Source organism: Leuciscus leuciscus (assembly GCF_965113295.1).
Source record: "Leuciscus leuciscus genome assembly, chromosome: 20".
NCBI classification, from domain to species: domain Eukaryota; kingdom Metazoa; phylum Chordata; class Actinopteri; order Cypriniformes; family Leuciscidae; genus Leuciscus; species Leuciscus leuciscus.
In genome coordinates this window covers 13,836,935-13,859,806 of record NC_138744.1, presented here as the reverse complement: position 1 = coordinate 13,859,806, position 22,872 = coordinate 13,836,935, and the positions used below count along the sequence as shown (strand labels likewise).

General features: G+C 39.0%; 1 protein-coding gene across 1 annotated transcript in view; it reads left to right on the top strand.

Annotated features, from left to right (window-relative positions):
• Positions 1-263: 263 nt before the first annotated feature.
• Positions 264-22,872, top strand: part of itga8 (integrin, alpha 8) — a 69,962-nt gene continuing 47,353 nt past the window's right edge. The window contains exons 1-12 of the mRNA XM_082148752.1: positions 264-615; positions 970-1,103; positions 7,632-7,732; positions 8,277-8,400; positions 11,467-11,528; positions 11,865-11,910; positions 15,215-15,340; positions 16,363-16,407; positions 18,988-19,031; positions 19,728-19,784; positions 20,017-20,069; positions 21,036-21,241. Of these exons, the coding sequence (XP_082004878.1) occupies positions 440-615; positions 970-1,103; positions 7,632-7,732; positions 8,277-8,400; positions 11,467-11,528; positions 11,865-11,910; positions 15,215-15,340; positions 16,363-16,407; positions 18,988-19,031; positions 19,728-19,784; positions 20,017-20,069; positions 21,036-21,241 (1,174 nt within the window). The 5' untranslated portion in view covers positions 264-439. The remainder of the gene's footprint in view (positions 616-969; positions 1,104-7,631; positions 7,733-8,276; positions 8,401-11,466; positions 11,529-11,864; positions 11,911-15,214; positions 15,341-16,362; positions 16,408-18,987; positions 19,032-19,727; positions 19,785-20,016; positions 20,070-21,035; positions 21,242-22,872) is intronic.

The following is a 22,872-nucleotide window of genomic DNA, read 5'->3' as shown; positions in this document are numbered from 1 at the left end:
TCTACTAATACTCTAATGAGAGTTAATTGACATGTAGTTTCAAAGTTACTTATAGTTAGTAGAATGTCTAAAGTGGAACCAATAATAATGTGTAAAACTAATAATATCACTATTAATAGTATTAGTAATAGAGGTCTTTTCATTTTTGATTTGTCTAAATTGTGTGCAAATTCGTGTGTGTTTCCATAAAAGGAGTTGGCCGGATGCTGTGTGATGTGGTGCAGGAGTCCGGTCTCGTGCGCAGCTCATTATAATGTTTAGTACGCAGAGAGCTCGCGCAGACTGAGAAAGGCGCGCGGCTTGCATGAAGGCAGCAGACCGACTCATGGAGCGCAACACACACTCAACTGATGACAGCTGAGCACGGATGTAACTTACACTCTCTGCACATCTTTATTTAAAACTTTTGGATTACAGTTGAAGAAACTGGGTTGAAGCCATGCATCCGTGTTTATTCCGCGTGTTTTCTCGTGGGTTTTTGCTCACATTTTTAGTTTTTTGCGCAGTTGCTGCTTTTAATCTAGATTTAGAAAAGCCAACGGTTTACAATGGACCAGAAGGAAGTTATTTTGGATACTCACTGGACTTTTATCAGCCAACACAGGACAGAAACGCGTAAGTGGGATAAAAAAAAAATGTGTTTGTTTGTTTATATACAACATTTACAAGCTCCCAACGAGAAGCATCTTCCAGTAGACTATATGTCGTATAACATAGTTTGGCTATGCCTACAATTTTGCCACAGCTTGTATGAAAAACTTTCAGCACCACCAATATGGACCAATGAACTCAGGCGCCAGAAGTTGATAATGAAGGAAGCTAGGCTACCTTTAAATGGAAATGCTGAACTAAAATAGGCTACCTCACATTTGAATTACTTTTCCGGGGTTCATTGTCACTTGTAAGTGTATTACTGTGATTCAGTATTCGGATGCGCTCGTGCGTAGATTTATGCCTTTCTCTCTCCAGCATGTCGGTGCTGGTTGGGGCTCCTAAAGCGAACACCTCTCAGCCAGGGATTGTGGAGGGAGGAGCGGTGTACTACTGTCCCTGGCCGGCATCAGACCCAGACTCCTGCCGCCAGATCCCCTTTGATAAAGCAAGTAGGTACCCTCATGATTTATAACCCTTCAACTAACGCAAAATGACCATGAGCAGTTTCCATTTAAAACAGGTTGCCCGTTTGAGTTATAACAATGTCTTCTTATGTGTCCTTTTATACATTCAAAATAACATTCACATTCAACTTGTACATCTAAAATAATGTGGAAATAACCTAATAGGCTACTGATATTGTTTCTGTATCGTATTTATTAACACATATTTTCTTTATTAAGCACCATCTTTAGAGTAGGCTTCATAAATTCCCGTTCCTATAATAAAAAGATCAAAAACCACATCCAAGAAAGAGTTAATTTCACCCCATATGGTTTGGTTTAAAATTTCAGGAGCGGAGTAATTACCAGAGAAAGGCGCGTAACTTTACCTCAGTGCGTAATCTGCCGTAATTTCGACGTCCGTTGCGCGCGTCTATTCTTTAGGTGACCAACATTTTATCTTTACGTTTGAATTTCTTCTTTCATTATTTCCCGGTACTTTTGTACTGTGTATTTCGTCTAATTCATTTAGTGAGGAAAAAAGTGTAGATGATGTCTGTCAGCAATTGTGCAATAGTCAAACTTGGAAGTGCCAGAAAGGGAAAGATTGCTGTCACATTTAGATCGATTCTGTCATCTGTGACTGTGATGGAGATTGCAGGGGTGTTCATAATATTATTGGACTATTTTAAGTAACCATGGCTAGCTTGCTGGTAATTTGCAGTCGTCGGTTTTGGACTCAGAAACGCGGCATGGACTTGAGACAGACTTGGATGCTGCGGAATGTGAGCGCTGATGTGTTGTTTTTCAAAGCATTCTCTTGAGGGGGCTTTGATGGCAGTATGTGTGTGCTGTTGCTGGTTCTAACAAGGGCTCTTATCAGAATAGGCTATGACCTCCTAAATAAAGTTAAAGAACCACGCGACTAGTGCGGTCCGATTCTCAAACGAATGACTCGTATATGAGTCGGTTCAATATAATAGTATTAGTGACTAAAGAACATGCAGTGCGAACAATGTAGTCCTATTGCCAAACAAATGAATCAAATGAGCCGGTTCATTTTAGTGAATCAAAAACATGCAATGCAGAGTGTGAATATGAATCACTCTTTATAAACCGGTTATTTTTATTGGATTAAAATTGGTATAAAAAAATCTATAATTCTTCTTAAAAAAACAAAACAAAAAAAAATACCTTTAGGAATCCGAATCTGCTGTCTCCTGTATGTTTAGAATTCACATTTAATTAGACAATCCGGAATATCTACAAAAATGAAATTGATGTTTGAAAAGATTTACATAGGTTTGGAATAACTGATACTGAAGTTGCTTTTTAGATTTTTTATTTGATTATTAGTGTTTGATTATTTATTACTCTTATTATTATTTTGTCTTTTTTGTTGTTGTTGTTTTTTTTGACGTTTGTAGAGAATGCCACAGGGATGCACATAGATCAGGTACTGAAATGTGTATGTGTGTGTGGTCCTGGTAAACCCATGTAATGGAGACAAAGGCTACATTCAGACTGCTGGTAAATTTGGCCCATATCTGATTTTTTGCTCACATGTGACTCAGATCTGTTTTTTGTTTTTGTTTTTCATGACAGTGTGAACAGCACAAACCACATGGAATCTGATCTTTTCCATTCTGATTTGTGCCACTTCCATATGTGGTAGTAAATCTGATACAGGTCAGATGTTTTACAATGCGACCTCAGTCTGAACAGTCATATCGAAATTCATGCGACATTTACGTCACTCTAGATCCATGTTCGTCACAATTCTGCACTCATAAGAGTTACTTCAAACATTTTACATAACGTTATCAAGATCAGTTGGTAAAGGTAGTCAGTGGAAGGACAGTGATGTGTCAAAAGTCAGAACTCATAAATATTACAGTGACAGCTCTATATACAAGCAAAACATGAGGGTTCAATACGAACTGGTATGATACATAGATGTTTAAAAACTCTGTTCTCTTTTTTTAGTATCATCGTCTTTGTTTTTTATATTACCTGCACATAAATTCGCTGGCTTCCGCGGCAGATCACGCTATGAATAAACACTTAATCGCTTACTTCCAAATGACAGTGTGATGCGTGTCGTCTTTTTATCATTCTTTTGCGCATGCGGGTCACTCTAGGATCATGATCTGTTCGCAATGAAGTCTGATATTGGCCACATTTAAAAGAACAGTGGCTGCGTTCAGACTGTCAGTCCAAATCCGTTTTTTGTGCGTATCTGATTAAAATCTGATCAGATGTGTGAGCAAGATCAGAGCAAGTGTGAAGGGTGAAAAATCTCTTGAAATGTGATTTTTACAAATCTGTTTCGAGCTACATTCACATTGGTTTGAAATCCTATTCAAATCGCATTTCTGGAAATCAGTTTCAGTCTCACCGCTCTGATCAGATTTTGCGTGGTTTATTTAACTTTCTCAGATGATGTTATAGGACAAATGCTGAAAGTCACTGCAGAAACAAGGTTGTGTTACACAGTGCCGGACGAGCAGAAAATAACAATATAACGGAGACGTGTTTTGAAACCGGCAGAGACAACCGTGTGGAATAAAGCCGCTCATAACAGCCTCCTACGTTTCTGTGTCTGGCTTATTGTTTTTGGCGTAGTCCTACCAAACGCAATGCCATTGGCATAGAAACCACGGCAGATATTCCAGAAAACGAAAGAGCGCCATGGACACACAAACAGTTGCGATACACAATGTGGACAGTCAATTATTTTAGATCAGATTCCAATCGGATACACAAATAATCGGATGTGAACGAAGCCAATCCGTAGCCGGATCTTAGCAATAAATCTGAATTGAGCACTAAGGCTTGCAGTGTGAACGTAGCCAAAAGATCCCCATAAAGATGGCAATATCCGAAAAACTTGTCCTTGTAAGGACATTTTTTGGTTCCCATGAGGAAAACTGCTTAAAAATCATGTTATTTGAAAATGTAAAAATGCAGAAAGTTTTCTGTGATGGGTAGGTTTAGATGTAGGGTTAGTGTAAGGGGATAGAATGTACAGTTTGTACAGTATAAAAACTATTATGTCTATGGAAAGTCCCCATTAAACATGAAAACCCAACGTGTGTGTGAGTGTGTGTGTGTGTGTGTGTGTGTTATAAGCATCAGTGAGGACATTCAAATAAATTGTCAGTTGGAGATGAAAGCAGTGGCACTCTGGTTCAAGATGGTTGGTTTTAGGAGCCTGATGTTGATGAGGTAAGAGAGGCAGAGAGAGATAAAGTTGTGAACACAAGGGAAATAAGGGAAGAAATCAGACCCTGTCAAGGGAGGGCAAAAGCGCTGTGTGTTCTTTGTTAGTGTCTGAGAAAAAAAGTGTCATGCATTTCCAGCATCTACTCCAAGAACATCTTCTCAAAACACACACATTTCCAGAATCATTAGTCAAGGTTTTTTTTTTTTTTTTTTTTTTTTTTAACACACTTGACCTCTGATCCTGTGCACTCTTCCCACTGTGGCCCTTAGAGCTCTCCATGGGGGGCATGGCATGTGTTTGTGCGACTGACGTTTCTGATGACAGTCTGTGTGTGTGTGTGACTAATGCAGTCCTGACTGAGAAGAGTAAATTAATCAGATACACCAGATAGGGTCATCTACCACTGGACCTTGTCTTGAAAGTTTTCACACAATTCTCACACACACACAACTTCATAGTTACATGCCCAGGTGTTCTAGACGTCTTACACCAATAACATTTTACATATTTGAGGTCAATTGTAGTATTACATTTGTAATATTGGAGACAAGTGAATATGTAAGTTATGTCTGATTAGCAGCACAGGTCACTTACATTTACAAAGATCACAGTTTTTATTATTATAGGAGCTTTCATTCATAACAGCAGGAATCATTTACAACAAATATATATCAATGCATAAAATGAAAAGAAAAATTACAAGCATGTGTTTTGGACCCAAAAATGAAACAGATGTTTTAAAGCACCAAATGATGCCCTGCTGTGTTTTTATATTGTCAGTCTGGCCTTGCATTTTAGCGCAGTGTGTGACACCAGAACATGTGTTCATTTAAAAAAGGATGTCCTGTTTTTTCTGGCCTGTTTTATACTTTTGATTTTGAAAAGTATCATTATGTTTATGAATTGGAAATAGTACTGCATTAGCATGTCTGTATTAAGAATTTGTGCATGTTTGTCTATTTACTGTTATTTTGTTAATCCAGCCTGCTGATCTCCATCAGCAACAACAACTTCCAACAGCATGATCACATTGCACTTATAGGTGTACAAAACGTAATATAAACACACAAATTGTTGCTAAACTTTCACATAATAACAAGAAAAGAAAAAATTGGCATGAGGACATTTTGCAGAGAAAATTGTAGTGGTGCTTTTCCTGTGCAAAAGTCCCAGCTGTCATGCTAAAGTGTTTATTTGTGGTTTCTAGGGTATTGCTATGTGGAATTCTAAGGTGTTCTTGGTGGTACTAGGACTTTGCTATGGTGCTACTAGGGTGTTACTGTGTGATTTCTAAGGTGTTCTTGGTGGTACAAGGGTGTTTAAGGAGGTTCCCAGGGTATGTTTCCTGTGTGGTTATATTGTTGTTGATTGTTGCTATGGCATGCTGTGCAGGTAATAATGTGTTCTGGATTGTTGCTAGGCCATTGCTATGCTGTTTCTTGGGTATTTTGCTGGTTGCTAAAGTGTTTCTGTGCAGTTTGGCTATCCCAAGTCATAAATATTGTAAATCAAATTCTTTAGAAAAGAAGTAGCAGACCGGGCTGCATGGTTTAAAGGCTCACTGAAGTGCCTTGGAACATGCAGCTTTGTATGATGCGTTGACGTTATTTTCACTGAAACAGGAAGCTAAGGCGGGACCTATTTAATGGCTTTTTACAAATAGCCAATAGTGTTTAGTTTACCTCACAGACTGCAATTCGTACTTGACAGCACCATGGAAGCAAATCCGAGCTCTGATGATATGTTGGATACAATAGCAGAGGTGTGAATAAATTCTAGCCATTTCATTCTTAACCAACCTACAGTTGGAAAACGGTATAAAACTTGAGCGTTTGAGCAACCGAACACACATCTCCAACCCATATTGCTCCGTGTCGTGTCAATGGTAGTGATGTCCGGTTCGTGAACGAACCGCTCTTTTGAACCGGTTCTTTTTAATGAACTGGTCGAACCAGTTCACCAAATCGAACTGAATCGTTCAAAACAGTTTGCGCCATGAGTCAGCGCTGATTCACAGTTTTTTTAAGTTACTCGCTTTCAGATGTGCCCTGACAGTCACTCCGACTCGAAATAAACCAATATGTTACTCCAGTAACTCCGACAGTTCACTGAAATGAGATAAGTTGTGCTGAGAGAACTGATGAGCACGAGCAGGTGATACTGAGCATGCGTGTACTACCGAATGTACTGTCAGGTACAGCCACGGTCGCTTTGGCCAGGTGATATTTATAGCATAGGGGGCGGGACGCTTTAGATTCTAGAGAGCATTTGATTGGACAGAAGATGTGATTAGAAGCTGAATGTGATTGTCCGCGGTGATGTCATAAAAATCTGTGATCCATTTTAGTGGAAATGAGAGACTAAGTTTTGAATGCTTATATCTCCTGAATGCGAATTTTGTCATTGTTTTGGAACACACCAGCTTATTCATAACCTTAAGGCTAACATATTCATAATAAGAGCTAAAAAAACATACATTTTGATTTCAGGGGGCCTTTAAGGTATCATACACATTCATAGAACAAACAGTGAGAAACAAGCTATACGTCCCAAACTTTAATACTTTAAGAGTGGTCAGATCAGCGAAATTTCACAGAAAGGCAAAAATGGTTCACTGCCAACCTTTCAAACCAAGCAGCTTTCTGTTAGTCAAGCCAGTTAATTCACTTGACCAAATTCCTAATCGCATTGATTCTTATTGAAATGACTCAATTTAAGTCACTGAATAACTCTAAATGCGACTGCACCTTTATAAATTTGCCAATTATAGTTTCCACAATATTAATGGTGATGCTCACCAAGCACCCTTAAAGAAAGAGATATATAGAGAGAAAATTACTAACAAATATTGCAAAATCTTATTACTCAAGCTAAATTATAAGATTTACGTTTAGCGTGAAGAAAAAGGCCCATAGTAAAGGCCTGAGAGATGATGAGAAGAAAGCAGAGAAGTATTAAAGTTGATGTGTTTTTATGAGGTGTAGACTGTACCTTATGGAGCTCTAAACAGGCCCAGCTGTAGCGGGATCTTTTCTGGATCGCACAGAACCCCTGTAGATACAGATCCACAGAATCATATGCATGTGTGTACACCCCCCGTAGATTTGCCTTCACATAAACAAACACTCAGTCTCATTTGAAGCCAGGCTAATTTGCTGTTTCATGGCTCATATTTTTCGAAAGTGAGTATATTGGCACAAGTGCTTGCAATGTCTTACTCGGCTGCCTGATGTTTTCTGTTTATTATATAATGAAGTCCCTCTCTCTGTTTTTCGTTGACTTTCATTCTTCCTCTCTCTTTTGTTCAGATAACAGGATGATTAAAGTGAATGGGACACGGGAGCCGCTTGAATTTAAATCCTATCAGTGGTTTGGAGCCACAGTCAGGACCCACAAAGGCAAAGTGGTGGTAAGTGATGCTCAGGAACCTAACCCATTTAAAGACCATTTGCAGTCATCCTCATGCTGGACGAATCCGTGCATTCATGGATGTGGTTGGAATATAGCTGCCCATCAATGTGGTTAATGTTATTTAATAGCACTGCATTAGTGTTTCATTCATGAATGCATGGGTGCCAGAATCAGAGTTTCATTCATGAATGCATAGGAGTGTTGTTTTGTGGAAATGTTTTGATAGGCAATGTGGCTCTGTCCGTTACTGAGGGGGTTTTGGAAAATGTTGATTTGAGGTTGACCATGCGAGGTGGAGAACTGCTGATGTTTGAAAGAAATAGGCCAGTTTTTACATGAGGGGAGGCACTGTGCCCAGATGTGACTATTGTTGTCCAAACGTTCAAATACTGAAACATTTAACTCTTTAAAATGCTTTTATTCAGAAAATTACACAAGACATACACAGACCTCCAGCTCAGTCCTAAGCAGCATCTTTACGTTCGACCTACATCTATCAGGGCTGTTATTTACAGTAACATTGTGCTTGTGTGTTTCTGTAGGCCTGTGCTCCCCTCTATCACTGGAGGACAGTGAAGGTCAGCAGTGAGATGGATCCAGTGGGAACCTGTTATGTGGCTGTGCAGAACTTCAGTGCCTATGCTGAGTATTCACCTTGTAGAACCAGTGAGTATTTTTCTCACACACACACACACACACACACAAAGAGAAGCAAACAATGACACAGAACCAATGAACGTGCAGTTAACTTTAACTAGTTGCACATTTAAAAGTGTGTTTTTTATTTAAGCTTTACTAACGTTTAGATCAGTTTGTTTAGAGCAGAAACACATTCCCATCATGCTTTGTGGTAGGGATGCACCACCAAGTCCAATAGTTCTGTTATTGCAGTAGTCGACTTGTTGGGTCTGGGTCTACTAATTATGCTTCTGTGCTTGTTCAATAACAATAAGGTGAAATTTCCTGTTCATATTTGTGTTCCAGTGTAGTGTGCATGTTTAAATGTTTGGGATCAGTCTTTTTTCTTTTTTGGTTCGAAAGAAATTAATACATTGATTAATTTGAACAAAAGTGACATTTCAAACAAAAGTGTATTTCAAATAAATGCTGTTCTTTTGAATTTTCTATTCATTAAAGAATTCTGAAAAAAAAAATTAACCAGCACAACTGTTTTCAACATTGATAACAGGAAATGTTTCTTGAGCAACATATCAGAATGAAATGCTGAAAACTCAGCTTTGCCATCACAGGAATAAATTTAACTTTAAAATATATTAAAATAAAGAACAGTTATTTTAAATTGTAGTAATATTTCAGAGTATTACTGTTTTTACTGTATTATTGGTCAAATAAATGAAGCCTTGTTGAGCTTTGATACATCTGACTGACCCTAAACTTTTGAAAGGTAGAGTAGTTGCATAACAGTTTTGTATAGTAAACTGTAATGGTCAATTATATTTGGAATTATTTAGGACTTAAAATAGCATGAACCCAGAATACTTTTTCACAAACTACATTATAAGTGTACCGTGCTGGTGCTGCGGACATCTGAGATGGTCTGGGTTCATTTAGCGTATTCATATACAGTACAAGCCAAAATTCTTGCATACCACCCTGAAATGAATCAAGTGCTGCCCAAAGGCTGACAGAAACTATAAGCCAGTGGAACATGACTGCTTTTGGCAGTGTTCGTTGCAACGCAAATAGCATGAACCTGTGTAATGAAGATATACTGTACATGCTTTTGTTTCTTACCTGCATCTTCCTCAGCTGCACAGATAATGCAGTGCTGGACTAGAAACAGCACCAAGAGTACTGAGTGTTTTGACTGATTTAAGGCCCGGGTATACTTTATTTTCCACGTTCTGCGCTGTCTCGGGCACAGTTGAGCGCGCAGGCCTTTCAAAGTATGCTCCTTTGGCCGCAAAAATTGGACGTTCACGGACCCTCCTGATGATGAAAATTACATCACACAGGACAGTGTGCGGAACACAGACAGCCTTAGTATACTTTACTGTACATATAGTTACATATAACTAGCCGATTCGTTATCTGGATGACTAGCCGACTAGTAAAAATGAGTAGTTGTGCCAGCCCTGATTTTCACACAGAATAACACATGCATCTGCTGCTTCTCGGTCTGTGCCCGTTCCTGCCCATTTGTGCCAGTTGGCATGGCAATCATATGCCCTGCTGTAAACATAACTCAAAGGGGAAACTCACAAGTTTGTTTTGATGTAATTTCCTGCTTATTTCCTGTACTTTGAGGTCTCATTCACCATTAAGGGTAGTTGATAAATTTACTCCGATTTTTTTGCCGTCACATCAGATACACACTTTTTACAAAATTTACACACTCACACTGAAACAGTCTGTATTAACAGTTAGTGTAGAGTGAAGTGGTTTATTAATAATGATAACTGTGCCTCATCTGTTCAGAGGGAAAGTTATTTTATGGCATATGAGGCTGTAATGACTGTGAATTACTTTCCTGACTCTTTGTCAAACATTTTCAAGTGCCAGCTGTCTCCCTGGCAGGTCAGCTAGGAGTCCTTGCCAAGGCGCAGGGCAGGGACGCTCTGTGTTGATATTATCCAGCTTGTGTTCGCTGTGGACTAGACACACTCATGCATGTGTACACACACACATTTGAAAAGACAGTAGTGTTGAGTAAGTGAAATACTAGGCAAAGTCTGGCAGAGGAGGGAAAGAAGAGAAACAGAGATAGAATGAGAGAGAGAGTTTATTGTATTCCAGAGAACATGCTGTGGTTGGGATTTGGAAGTGATGTTATGCCTCATTAACTCACCCCACCTACTGTACAACATATTATATCAACACACACAGGACATAACTTACTGTGCATAATTTTTCAGCATGTTCCTGGATCAACACCCTTTTTTTTTAGTCTGGAAAAACATTCCTATCCTCCAATCAGATTTTAGGCCTGAACTCATTCTTATCAATCAATCGTCTTCCTCTGATTTTAGATAGAGGTTGGTCATTGTAACAAGGTTCAAGATGTAAGGAAGGAAGAGGACAGGGTCGGCTTACGGAGATTGTGTGTGTTTACTGACGTTTTCAAAAGATCAAAACAAAGTCGCGCTCACTGCGCTGAAACATTAAACTCAGTCCACCAAAATCAACGATCACTTTTCCTCCTGCCACTTTCTCAGGGCTTCCAAGCTCTCACACACACGCGCGCACACACACGAGTCCTCCGTTGGTCTCTCTCATCTCTGGTCTCATTTCCCGGTGGCTTTTATCCGGTCTCTCCACGCCACTTACTGAAACAAGACACAGGTGTTTGTCATTCACACTTAACTCTCTCAACCACCACGCCTCCCCCACCACAGTCATGGTTGGGATTGAGATTAATCGTAGGCTTAGGACCATAGTTGCCACTTCATTTTATGAAGAAATTGGGACAATTTGGAAGATTTGCCCAGATGTGTGAATTGTGATGTTAAGAAATGGCAGTGGCTTAGCTCATGAATATGAATTACATATGCTTAATTACTGAATATATTGGAAAAAATTTCAATACATTCAAATTTAGACCTCATATTTACATTAATTTCATTCAAGAATAATATGAAGTGTGAACTTGTGAGCATTTCATTGCATAACTTCATCCATTTAAATAAATACTTGTCTTGGAAGTGCTGAAACTTTATGTACTCAGGCATGTCTTGATGACTTGTTTTACTGAGGTTGCTCTGATCTTTGTAGATAACCCGGACCCCGAGGGCCAGGGCTTCTGCCAGGCGGGCTTCAGTGTTGATTTCACTAAGGTAACAAATCTCCCTCCTTAACCATGTCAGTGTATTTCATCTTTATGGTCACTTCCTATGTCCTTATTTTTTGTTCAAAATAAATAAATAAATAAATAAATAAAAAAGACATTCATATCACTTTGACCCTTCATCCAATCAGGAAGAGGGCTGATTCCTTTATGTTCATGCCTTATTTCTTTAATCTCTATTACTCACTCTTTTGTGTTACATTTATAGCACCCATCACTGTTGTAAGTCTCTTATAAGACTGCTGCACAAGCAAACACACATTTATACCTCCTCATTTCTACCGTCTCTCCTTGTTCCTCACTCATTTATTTCTCCTTCTTTCAGGAAGGGACTCTGGTTGTGGGAGGACCAGGGAGTTTCTACTGGCAAGGTAACACACTTCTCCTTATTATTTTCTCTTTTCCATCATTCCATCCTTTTACAGAGTCTCTCTGAGTGAGATTTGCAGACACAAGTCTCTCATATCCCAAACTCACAGTCTCACAGGAGCCCAAGAATCTTAGCTCCGTCCAACAAACCGACCAGGCTAACCCTTCCTCCACCGTCAGAGCAAAATAACAGACACTCAGACAGATGACACGTCACCTCCCATGAGCCCTGTTAGTAAAATAATCAGGGATTATCTCAGTGTGTTAGCGCTACCATTGCGGAGTCTGTTCAGCCAATCAGAGCTCTGCGTTCCTCAGTGAAGTGTTCTGTCACAGTTCACTCATCACAGATGGGTCAGTGATGGCGGTAATATAGCGGTTGTGATAATAGAAGACTGGTCGAGGTCAATGAGCTGCTCTTTTTGGTCAGTGGCTTTAGTGTTGGCTCACAGTTAGAGCTGTAATCATCGCTTTTAAGCTCCAGTGACTGCAGGGTAATGAACGCCTACACTTTCTCACTTTTCTACATTCTGCTCAATTAACAATAAAGTACATTTGATAAGAATGCAGAGACCTGTACACCTGCATTTGTTTAGCAATGTTTATGTTAGGGATTGATTTTGAGACTGTCAGCATCAACTGATCTGGCTGATTAACAAGTTGAGTGTATTCAACATCTACTTACAGCTTTATTAATGCATTGAATGTGAATTTTGAAAATTACTTTTGAGAAAATATTGCATACAATTATTATTATTTAATTTTTAAATTTTTAAAATAGTATTTTTAAACACTTTAAATCAATAAAATCCTAAAGTCTGGACATTTCTATAATGGAAATATGTTTTGTTCCACTCTAATACTAATAATTAACAGTCTCTCTTAGTGCAATGTCTATAAAATAATTTTTATAATTGTATCAATTATTGTTACAGTCAGTTACTTTTTATCTCTTAAAGGGGTGGTTCAGGATTTTGGACATCGAACCTCATTTCCAAGTTAGCCTGGGTGTTATTTATCAGTGGAGACAGTTTTCAACATTTTTCATCCAGTCCTTCCAGTTGCATAGTTCGCCGGTGCTAGGTTAGCGCAAGTCAACGGTATCTGCTAGCCAGCCATTAAAAACAGTTTTACCCACTCCACAGTACACCAAAAGCAAATAAATTATAACGCCAGACTATCGATGTAAATGTCTGTTGAGAGAATAATGTTAGAAATCAAACTACTCTTGCATCTCAATGATCGCATTACATTTACAGGATCTAGATTCTCAGCAGCGGCGGAATTTTACTAAACTCCGGTTAGTAGTAACGTTACTGCACCGAAAAGTAAACACAGAACAGAAGCGCACTACAGTCGGGACTGTCTTGGGAGGCGCTGTGCCCAGACACATCTAAATCTTGGAAACTAGTGTCCAGCTCCAGTCTGTGGGATAACTAAGTCCCACTCCCTGCAGCAAAAACACTCGTCTTCCGTCGGCATTTGTATACATTTTCTGCACTGGCACCACCAGTCTCCCGATGTTCTGTCCCGGTTCTCTACGGCATCTCCAGCGGCTGCTGTCTCTACAGACATTCTTTCTCTTTCTGCCCTTTTAGCATCCATCTCGATTAGTTCTTCGTCTGTGTATTCCGGCTCATACATGTACGTTTCGTTGAATAACACACATTCCTCGTCTTCATCGTCTCCAAAGTCCGAAACATTGGCATGGCTTTCAAACGTGGCCATAGTCCTATGTCTTGCTGATTTCTTCGTGAAATATACTCTGCTTCTGTAGTGATGAGTGTCAGCGGCAGGTAAATACACTTGCGTGATTGTCATGTGGACCTGCTCTCTCGGTTGCCTAGGTAACTTAATATCACTCCGCCGCTGCTGTAGACTGTGCTAATAAATACAGGGAACAAAGTATAACTATTGCAATGCGATGAAAGGGTAGTTTGATTTCTAACATTATTCTCTCAACAGACATTTACATCGATAGTCTGGCGTTATAATTTATTTGCTTTTGGTGTACTGTGGAGTGGGTAAAACAGTTTTTAATGGCAGGCTAGCAGATACCGTTGACTCGCACTAGCCTAGCACCGGCGAACTATGCAACTGGAAGGACTGGATGAAAAATGTTGAAAACTGTCTCCACTGATAAATAACACCCAGGCTAACTTGGAAATGAGGTCCGATGTCCAAAATCCTGAATTTTTTTTTGTGGAAAGACAACAAATTGAGAGGAGAAAAAGTACCACATGTTGTGTCAGGTATCCACATAACGAATGCAAGTTAATAGAGACACATGCACACACAGACACACAGCTAAACACACACATTAAGAGAGATGAATGGTTAGGGTTCAGGTCACACTGTAGCCTGGTAGTAAATGAGAGTAATGTGTGTATGGAACTTGAACAATAAAAATAGGGAAAATATCTCAAAAAAATTATGTCGGACATAGGGTCTCTCTCTCTCTCTCTCTCTCTCTCTCTCTCTCTCTCTCTCGCTCCCGCTCTCTCGCTCTCTCTCTCTCTCTCGCTTGCTTTATTCACCATGTCAAATCTTAATTTGTGAGGCGAACTTACTCCTGTGTTTTTTTTCTCAGAGCTTGTGTAATGGCCCTGTAGATGGTTGCAGATTGACAAATATGAATGTTGTTAAAGCATTACAGCGAGGTTTTGACACAATTTGTGAGATGCATTGTTTTAATTTTCATCTTTCTGCCATCCTGGAACCAAAACATAAATTATTGTGTCATTCTACAAAAGCACTGGTATTTCCACTGGAAAAATCTTTCAAATATAAAACTTAACAAACATGTATAATATCTATTGTGCTATATAAAAAATGTTGTCTTTTTTATTATTCAATTCAAGGTCACACTTATTAATCGTAACATTTTAAAACAAATTAGGACGATATTACAAAAACAAACAGCTATAATTATTAATCTTAATATGATTGTATAATTATTGTAGTTGAATGTGATAATTAATTATCAATAACTTAAAAAAATAAATAAATTCTTAAATATTTTTTAAGAAAAAATGGTGTGAAATGAGAAACACCAGATCTTTTCAATTGAAAGAATGTCATGTCAATGTAGAAACTCCATTTTTGACCATTTTTATTCCTATTTTTTTTAGTTCATATGGTTTTCTGTAGTAATTTTGTACATTACAGTTTGATGTTTTGCCATCCAAAAAATTAATAATGACATCTGCCACCACAATTTGTACAAGTTTGTCTAATACACATTAACACACACTCACACAAAATCTGTTTGTGAAAACTAATATAAATGTGTATTTGTGTGTTCAGGTCAAGTGATCACTGCCGGAGTTGCAGAGATATTGAACGGCTATTCCCTGAAAAATATCCTGCGCAAAGTTCAGGGAGAGAAGCAGACTGTGGCCGCATCAGACGCATATGATGACAGTTACCTAGGTAAGAGACGTGTCTGTGTGTTTGCCTTTGAAAGGTAAAGATGCTTTATGGGACACTAGCGATTTGCTTGAGGTCCTGTTTATGGGTCAGGGGAACTGGCCCTCAGTCAATTTAATAAACACGCGCGCACATGAACACACACAAGCTTTTTTTGTGGATGTTGAGGTAACCTTGACCCTCTGTCCCATAGCTCAGTTTGGTGCTGAGTTTGTGCCTTCTGATAACATTTACATCTGGAACTGCAGACATCAATACACACACACACACACACACACACACACAGACACACACAAATCAAAATCCTATGAGCATTTTCCCTCATGTATTGTAAGTAATCATTAGCCTAGAAATCTAGACGCACCCTAGCGGCAGCTAAATTTATTTTGCAGCCAGTGTAGTCTAGCAACTCTCAGTTGACTTTCGAGCTGGAAAAACCAAACTCTAGTCAGGCCAATCACATCGTGTATAGAGTCGGTGGGCGGGCTTTACATAATGACGACAGAGTTGTGACGGTTCCGCGTGAATTCCCTGCTACTTGAAAACAAAGAAGAGCTGCTGCTGGCGAACAGCGGTCTTTCGAATCGGCTTTGTCCGTGACTCTGGAGGACTTGGAGTTAAGCTTTTCTTTGAGAAAAGAACAAAGAACGGCACTTAAGTCATATGTTCGTAGTTTTGCCGGCCAGATACGGCAAAAGTTTAATCTATCAACTAGCTGGTTTTAGCGCTGTCCTGTTGCATGCAGAGCGAATTTGAAAGACAGCCGTTTATCCCGCCCCTCAGATTGAGCCCTGACAATGGTGAGTTGCCAGACCTAACATCTTGATGTAGGTTTGGCTTGCCAGGCTAAGTAATCATCATCACAGCTGGAATGTCACGATAAAAGTGCAATCAATAATAAAATGATAAAGATAACATGAGTAAACATCATTTTTAAACTGACCCACTTTGGTTTGCAGCATCAACTGTTTCTCTCAGTGTAGTGTCTCTGGTTTTCTTATGCTCTCTCTCTCTGTGTCTGTTAGGCTACTCTGTAGCGGTTGGAGAGTTCACAGGTGATTCTGAACAAGGTGAGAACTTCTAAAAAGGACATAATATGCTTTTTTACACATTCTTTAATATGTAATGTTACTGTTTGAGCATGAAAAAGTCTGCAAAGTTAAAAGCACAAAGTCTAAATGGAGTTATTCTCTATATCAGTAAGCAAGCACTGTTTCTGAACTCTCTGAAACATTTATTCTGGGTACGTGAAATTCGCGGTTATGGCATTTTCGAAACACGCTCAAAACAGTTGACAAATCACAACACACTGGTCCTGCCGACCAATCAGAGCAGATTTCGCTTTTCAGAAGAAGGGGCTTGATAAAGAGGAACTAAGAGAGGGAAGAAAATTCTGTTATCGTTTATTCCCCTTCATGTCATTCTAAACCTAAATGACTTACTTTCTTCTGTGGAATAAAAAATATCCCATTGGGTTTTTGTTTTTCATATAATAAAAAGTGTTGTTTTGGACCCCATTGACTTTCATGGTGTGGACAATAATATTCTTCAAAATATCATCTTTCGTCAGTTTGTCACATAACGTAATGCTTGGGTTGAGTAGCAGACCTCTATCTCAGACACATAAACAAACTTTTGCATCTTTTGTAGAGTTTGTGTATGAATACAAGTGTTTGAGCGAGAGAGAGAACTCTGTCTGTGTGTGGTTGTTGTGTGGATTTGTTGCTTGCTGAGCTTTGATCGGACCCTTCAGCCTCAGACCATAATTACAGAGCCCTCACAGGATTCTATCCCTGACATGCCACCCAGTGACAAACAGCCTGTCTGCAGTCTGTCATTCCTCCCTGACACACACATGTGTGCACCCACATCGACTCACAAGCAATCATTAGCATACCTATCCATCAGACAGTACCATTCTGCAAAACCCTGCATCTTATTTACTAACCGCCCACAATTCAGCTTAAGGCGAGACACTACAGGTAAAAACACTGTAGTGAGATTTTTGGCTTTTTATAAAGTGTTTTTTCAGATTGGTGGAAAGAAAACATCCAAAATACACTTTGAAGTGTATTGTTTATAGCACTTTATTTATTTGCGTCTGTAGATTTCAATTACAGTACATTTCTTTTAAGGCCATTTTCTCTAAATGAGTTTTTTCTCCTGAACTTAGACAGAAATCGCCACTTAAAGGGATGGTTTGGAGTAATTTCAACCTAGGGTCCTTTGCCCCCACACACACACACCCCCCAGAAGCTTTTTTTCCCCTTGGTTGAACATTATTGAATGTAGAGCTTATTTAGAGCTGGTGCTAATAGATCCAAGGATGTATCCCATAAATTACCCCACTAATAATGCCCAGAATGGTACCAAACTTCTACAGTAGTACAAATAGGTTCTGTACTCATAAAACAAGGCATCGGAAAGTTTGTAAGTACATCAGGAGTTTATTTAAATAATACTTGCTTCTGATGGCTTATGCTACCGCTAACCCGGACGTTGAGGTCACTTCTGTGATTTGGGAAAATTAGTTTTCATCACATTCCGTGAGATGAGATTGTCGTGACACTGAAGCGTGAGCTCTTGAAGCTCCGCCCTCTTCTTGAAACGGGGCTGGAGGCACCAGCTCACTTGCATTTAAAGGGATACACAAAAATGGCGCGTTTTGCGTATTTTCAGCTAAAACTTCACATACACACTCTGGGGACATCAGAGACTTATTTTACATCTTGTAAAAAGGGGGCATAATAGGTGCCCTTTAAAATGTATTGATAACCTCCATAATAATACAGGTGGAACAAAGGAAAGTCACATGATGAATCGGAGTTGTAACAGGTTACAACTCCGTTGTATATGTGCTCTGATACTTGATTTGCACTGTTCAGACACTAAAACAACACAGACAGCATGCACAAATAGACAACGCTCTCCTTGGGTGCAGTTCATTCTTCCCAGAATTCCCTCTCTGTCTTTCTCATACATATGTTCTATCTGGTCTGGATTTGTGGTGAATCCAGAGAGGAGAGACATGCTGATTTCTTTTTGTCAGAGTTCATAAATGGGTTCTTGCTGTGGTGCACTTTGCGCTCAAAGGCGTCGGGAAATTTGAGGTTGTGGGGGGAAGGGTTGAGGACGAGTGGGGTGTGATGGGTCCCTGGGAGTATGGGAGATTTCAGGTCAGAAACGAGGCAAGCTTGAATGGTCTCTCTCCGATCTCAGTGGGTGGGACAGATCTGACAGACAGCCACAAACCCTCCTACCACATCACTATCTCCAAGATCATCCATCAGGCCTCAGACAGCCTCTGTCTCCTTCGCTATGTGTCATTTCCCCCTCCGTCTCTCTCTTCTAAATATTTATAATAAATGAGTGACTGACATGGTGTTGACAGAGAAGAGATTTACAACACTCACAAGTCTCACCTCACTGTTTTCCCCTAGATGCACTAGATAAGTGGTTGTGTGTGTGAAACATTCACTCATACACACTCTTCTCAAGACAGGAAAAGTGAATGTTTTATTATTGTTCTGTACTGAAGCACATCATTTGTTTCTTCAAACTCTGCTTGTCTAAAATATATAAACCTGCTTGCACATATGTAAATATCTTGGGTAGGTATACTGTATGATTTTCTTATGTCCTTTATGCAGAACTGGTAGCAGGGGTTCCTCGAGGAGCACACAACTTTGGTTATGTAAGTATACATTCCTAAACATACTTTGTTTCCTGTGTTTCTGTCATGGTAAGACCAAGAATCAAAGGTCAGAGGTGAAGGTCAAGGGGGAAGGAAGAATGTGAGAAATGTTCGAGAGGTTATCCACTTCATTTGTGTCAATTGAAACATGTATTTATTAAAATAAACAAAGACAAGCTCAGCTGTATGTTTTGCAAAGATGTATTCTGGTAAGAGTAAAACCTCTAAGTCACTTGTGTAAGTGTATGTGAGTTTCTCATCTGGATGTGATTTGAAGTCTTAAGAAGGAATTCCCAATTAGGGCTGTAGCATCTAGGACGTAGGGGTGTCCCCTTTGGCCCTCAATTAAACAGAATCATATTCAGCTGGATGGGTGGTTTGTGAAGCAGTGACTTTGGAACTTTTTTCACTGCATGTTATATTCTTGGGTATTAGCCATATGTGGCTTTGTTTGATTTAGGATCTCAGTCATACGTGCCCCATAAAACATCCTCTAAGATCAATCTGGATGTAATTATTAGAGTGCTAGATGCCTAACATGAGGAAAATCACTCTGGTTTTGAGTGGAGGTCAGGCATGTGGTCAGATACACAAGTCCTGCATTACATCAGGGAATAATCCAGATTCATGACAATCTGTCATGAATATAAAAAGTGTTTTATGAGCAATAATATAATCTGACCTTTCTTTTTTTAGGTTGCTGTGATCAATGCAACAAACCTGACGTTTATTCAGAATTTTACTGGGGAGCAGGTGAGTGACTGTCCAACCTTTTTTAAATTTTTTTTTTGTATTTTTTTTTTGGTAACACTTTACAGTGGTTAAATGGGACTAAAAGTAGTTTTTGAATAAGACAGATCTTCTTTTTAATAGCTTTCTGATTCAGCAGAAGATATTATAGTAATTGTTATAGCAATGTGTCTCTTTCCTTTCTTTATGTCACATTTCAATTTAATTTGATTTCGTATATGATTGTTTCTCACAGATGGCCTCTTATTTTGGATACACCATTGCAGTGACTGATGTAAATGAAGATGGGTAAGTCAACTTGGACAAACAATGTCCAATGACTCCCATGCAAGAGGTTGTACTAATATAAGTGTGTCTGCATTGAGTTCTTTCTTATGCAATCTGAGTTTTATCCCCATGTGTATGACTCAAAAGTGCACATTCTATAGTCATAGTTACTAGATGTTCCTCACAGTCTGTCAGCACTGAAAAAAGTACAGTATTTATTTTGAGCTAATTTAATTGACCAGCTCTTGCTGTATTTAGTTACAAGGTGTATTCAGAGCCAGATAGGACTATATAAATAGGACCATCCGTTTTTCTTCAGGGTTTGGCTTATTTAGACTCATGCATTACGCTCTGGTTTACCTGACCCTTGTTTAAATGCTCTCATCGTCCAGGGGGGAAATTTGATATATATAAAATTTGTTTCTAATTTGGTCTTATGAGGATACAAAACCTTGCTGACACATCAGCGCCAAAGCTCCTTCTCTTATGTCTGAAATGCTGACATGTGTTTATGCCATTAAAGGCTGAAAGGCTTCCTTACCAATGGTACATGGTTGAATACACAGTAAATCAGCAGTATACACAGAGAAAGGGCAGTTAAATGATAAACCAGCAATGACCAACGCACAGAGAGTGAATTACAGCTCATTACACTTACTGTATAGCTGTTGAAATGGCTCATTTGATGGAAACTGGGCCAATCAGTCTTTAGTGTTGAAGTCAGTGTATCGTTTTTGTTATTTTGGCTACCAAATGCTGGAACGTATAAATCACAGGGATTTATTTTTAGATATCAAATAACACAACTTGGTTCTATCTGTTATCTCAGATCTGAGAAGTCTTAGAAGTACAAATGTGAAATTTTCTATGTTCTCCGCCATTTTTGTTGGATTTAGTTCTGGTTATTCTCAGAATATTATTTATGGGCCTCTAAAAATGTAAAGAGGTGTTTGTATCAAATTTGTGCATTTATTTGTGCACACACAGGCTAGATGACGTGCTAGTTGGAGCCCCACTCTACATGGACCGTGAGTTTGAGAGTAAACCGCGTGAGGTGGGCCGTGTGTACTTGTACCTGCAAGAGGACGTGCTTCTCTTCTCCCCTCCCATCACACTCACTGGAACGCACCTGTTCGGCCGGTACGGAAGTGCCATCGCCCCTCTTGGAGATATCAACCAGGATGGATACTCTGGTAAGTGTTCGTGCTAATGCTCTTGTATTGTGTTGTATTGCATGTTTCAACAGTTTCAAGGCCTGTGAGACAGACGTTACATATACTCCCATTTCCTACTTGCCTTTTTTTGTGTAGGATATCCTGTCACTCTATCACACACTTAAAAAATTTGTGATTTGTTGCCCTTGTCTGCATTTTCCTGTGAAGAGTTGGGTGTGAACCACGTGGTTCATATTCCTGTTGCTGGTCAACCAATATTATTGAAAAACAACCTTAACATTCAACAAAAAAAATGATGTGAGTTAACAACATACTATACCTTCATGTCGCCACTCATGACACAGAAACACTTTTAAATGTCAAACATAACAGCATTAAATTCTAACAGGTCTTTTCCTTAATTAAAACACTTAAAATAACACATAATTTGTATAACTGCCAAAGCTACTCAGACAATTTCATTACTACAACATTTTTTTAAGTTTAAATTATACACAATATTAAGTTGATCAATATCGAGTTAAGTCAACAGAATTTATCAAAATAATGTTTGCAAAATAAAAGATCTATCAATCAATAAATTAGAATTTTTATGTTTCATGTAATCAAGTGAACTGGTAATAGGTCCCCTGAATTTTGAACAGCTGGCCTGACCTGACAAGCAGAAAAAATCCTTCTAGTTGAGCCCTGCCTCTCAATTTCTGTCCTGATCAACGCAAATCCTGTTGTCATGGTAGCATTTCTCAATTTTTTATGAATTGTTCAAGAGTGAACCAGGGGTGGAGTCCAGGCCGGACTAATCACCCACAGATCATCTCCATCAATGCAGACAGATTGAGTTTGGCTGGGAACAGAGAGGTTTTCTTTTATAATTGTGTGTGTGTGTGTGTGTGTGTGTGTGTGTGTGTGGTGTGTGTGTGTGTGTGTGTGTGTGTGTGTGAGAGAGAGAGAGAGAGTGTGTGTGTGAGAGAGTGAGCGTGTGTGAGAGTGTTTTTACATGCAATCAATGAATCAGCTCCATATGTTACTGTAACATGACCTGATATGTCGCTGTAATTTTAAAATGACACTTGATGTGGATGAAAGTAAGATGAGGATATGATATCTATGCATGAGATGTAAGCCACCTGATCCTCAATCCACAGTCACTGATTTAAAACAAAAAAAACAAAAAACATGTTGTAATATAAGACTTTACAACTTGTATGAAATGCCAATGTGCTTAGAGACTCAAATACTGTATATAATTTGTCTGTGAGTTTCAAAGAAGAGCTAATGGAAACAAAACACTTTAATTCATCCAGGGATTCACTTTGTGGATTATTAATGCGTCTTGATTCACATTTTCTGGCTATGTAAAAGTATCACATAATGAGATGATGATGTCTGGGAGTTTTGGAGAATAATGACTTAATCAATATCTGATCTGGTCATAAAGAATCTGATATCACACACTGCATCTCTGTTACATCAGCCATATGGCTGCACTGGAGTGATGAAGTCACTTGTCACAATGTCTCTGTTTGTTTTTGTACTTCTGCTGTATGTTTGTTTTTGTACTTCTGCTGTATGAATTATTCTGTCATTTAGTCTCTCTATCTGCTTTGCTCTGAGCTTTGTTTGTTCAGTTTTGTTGCTCTGGTGCCTCC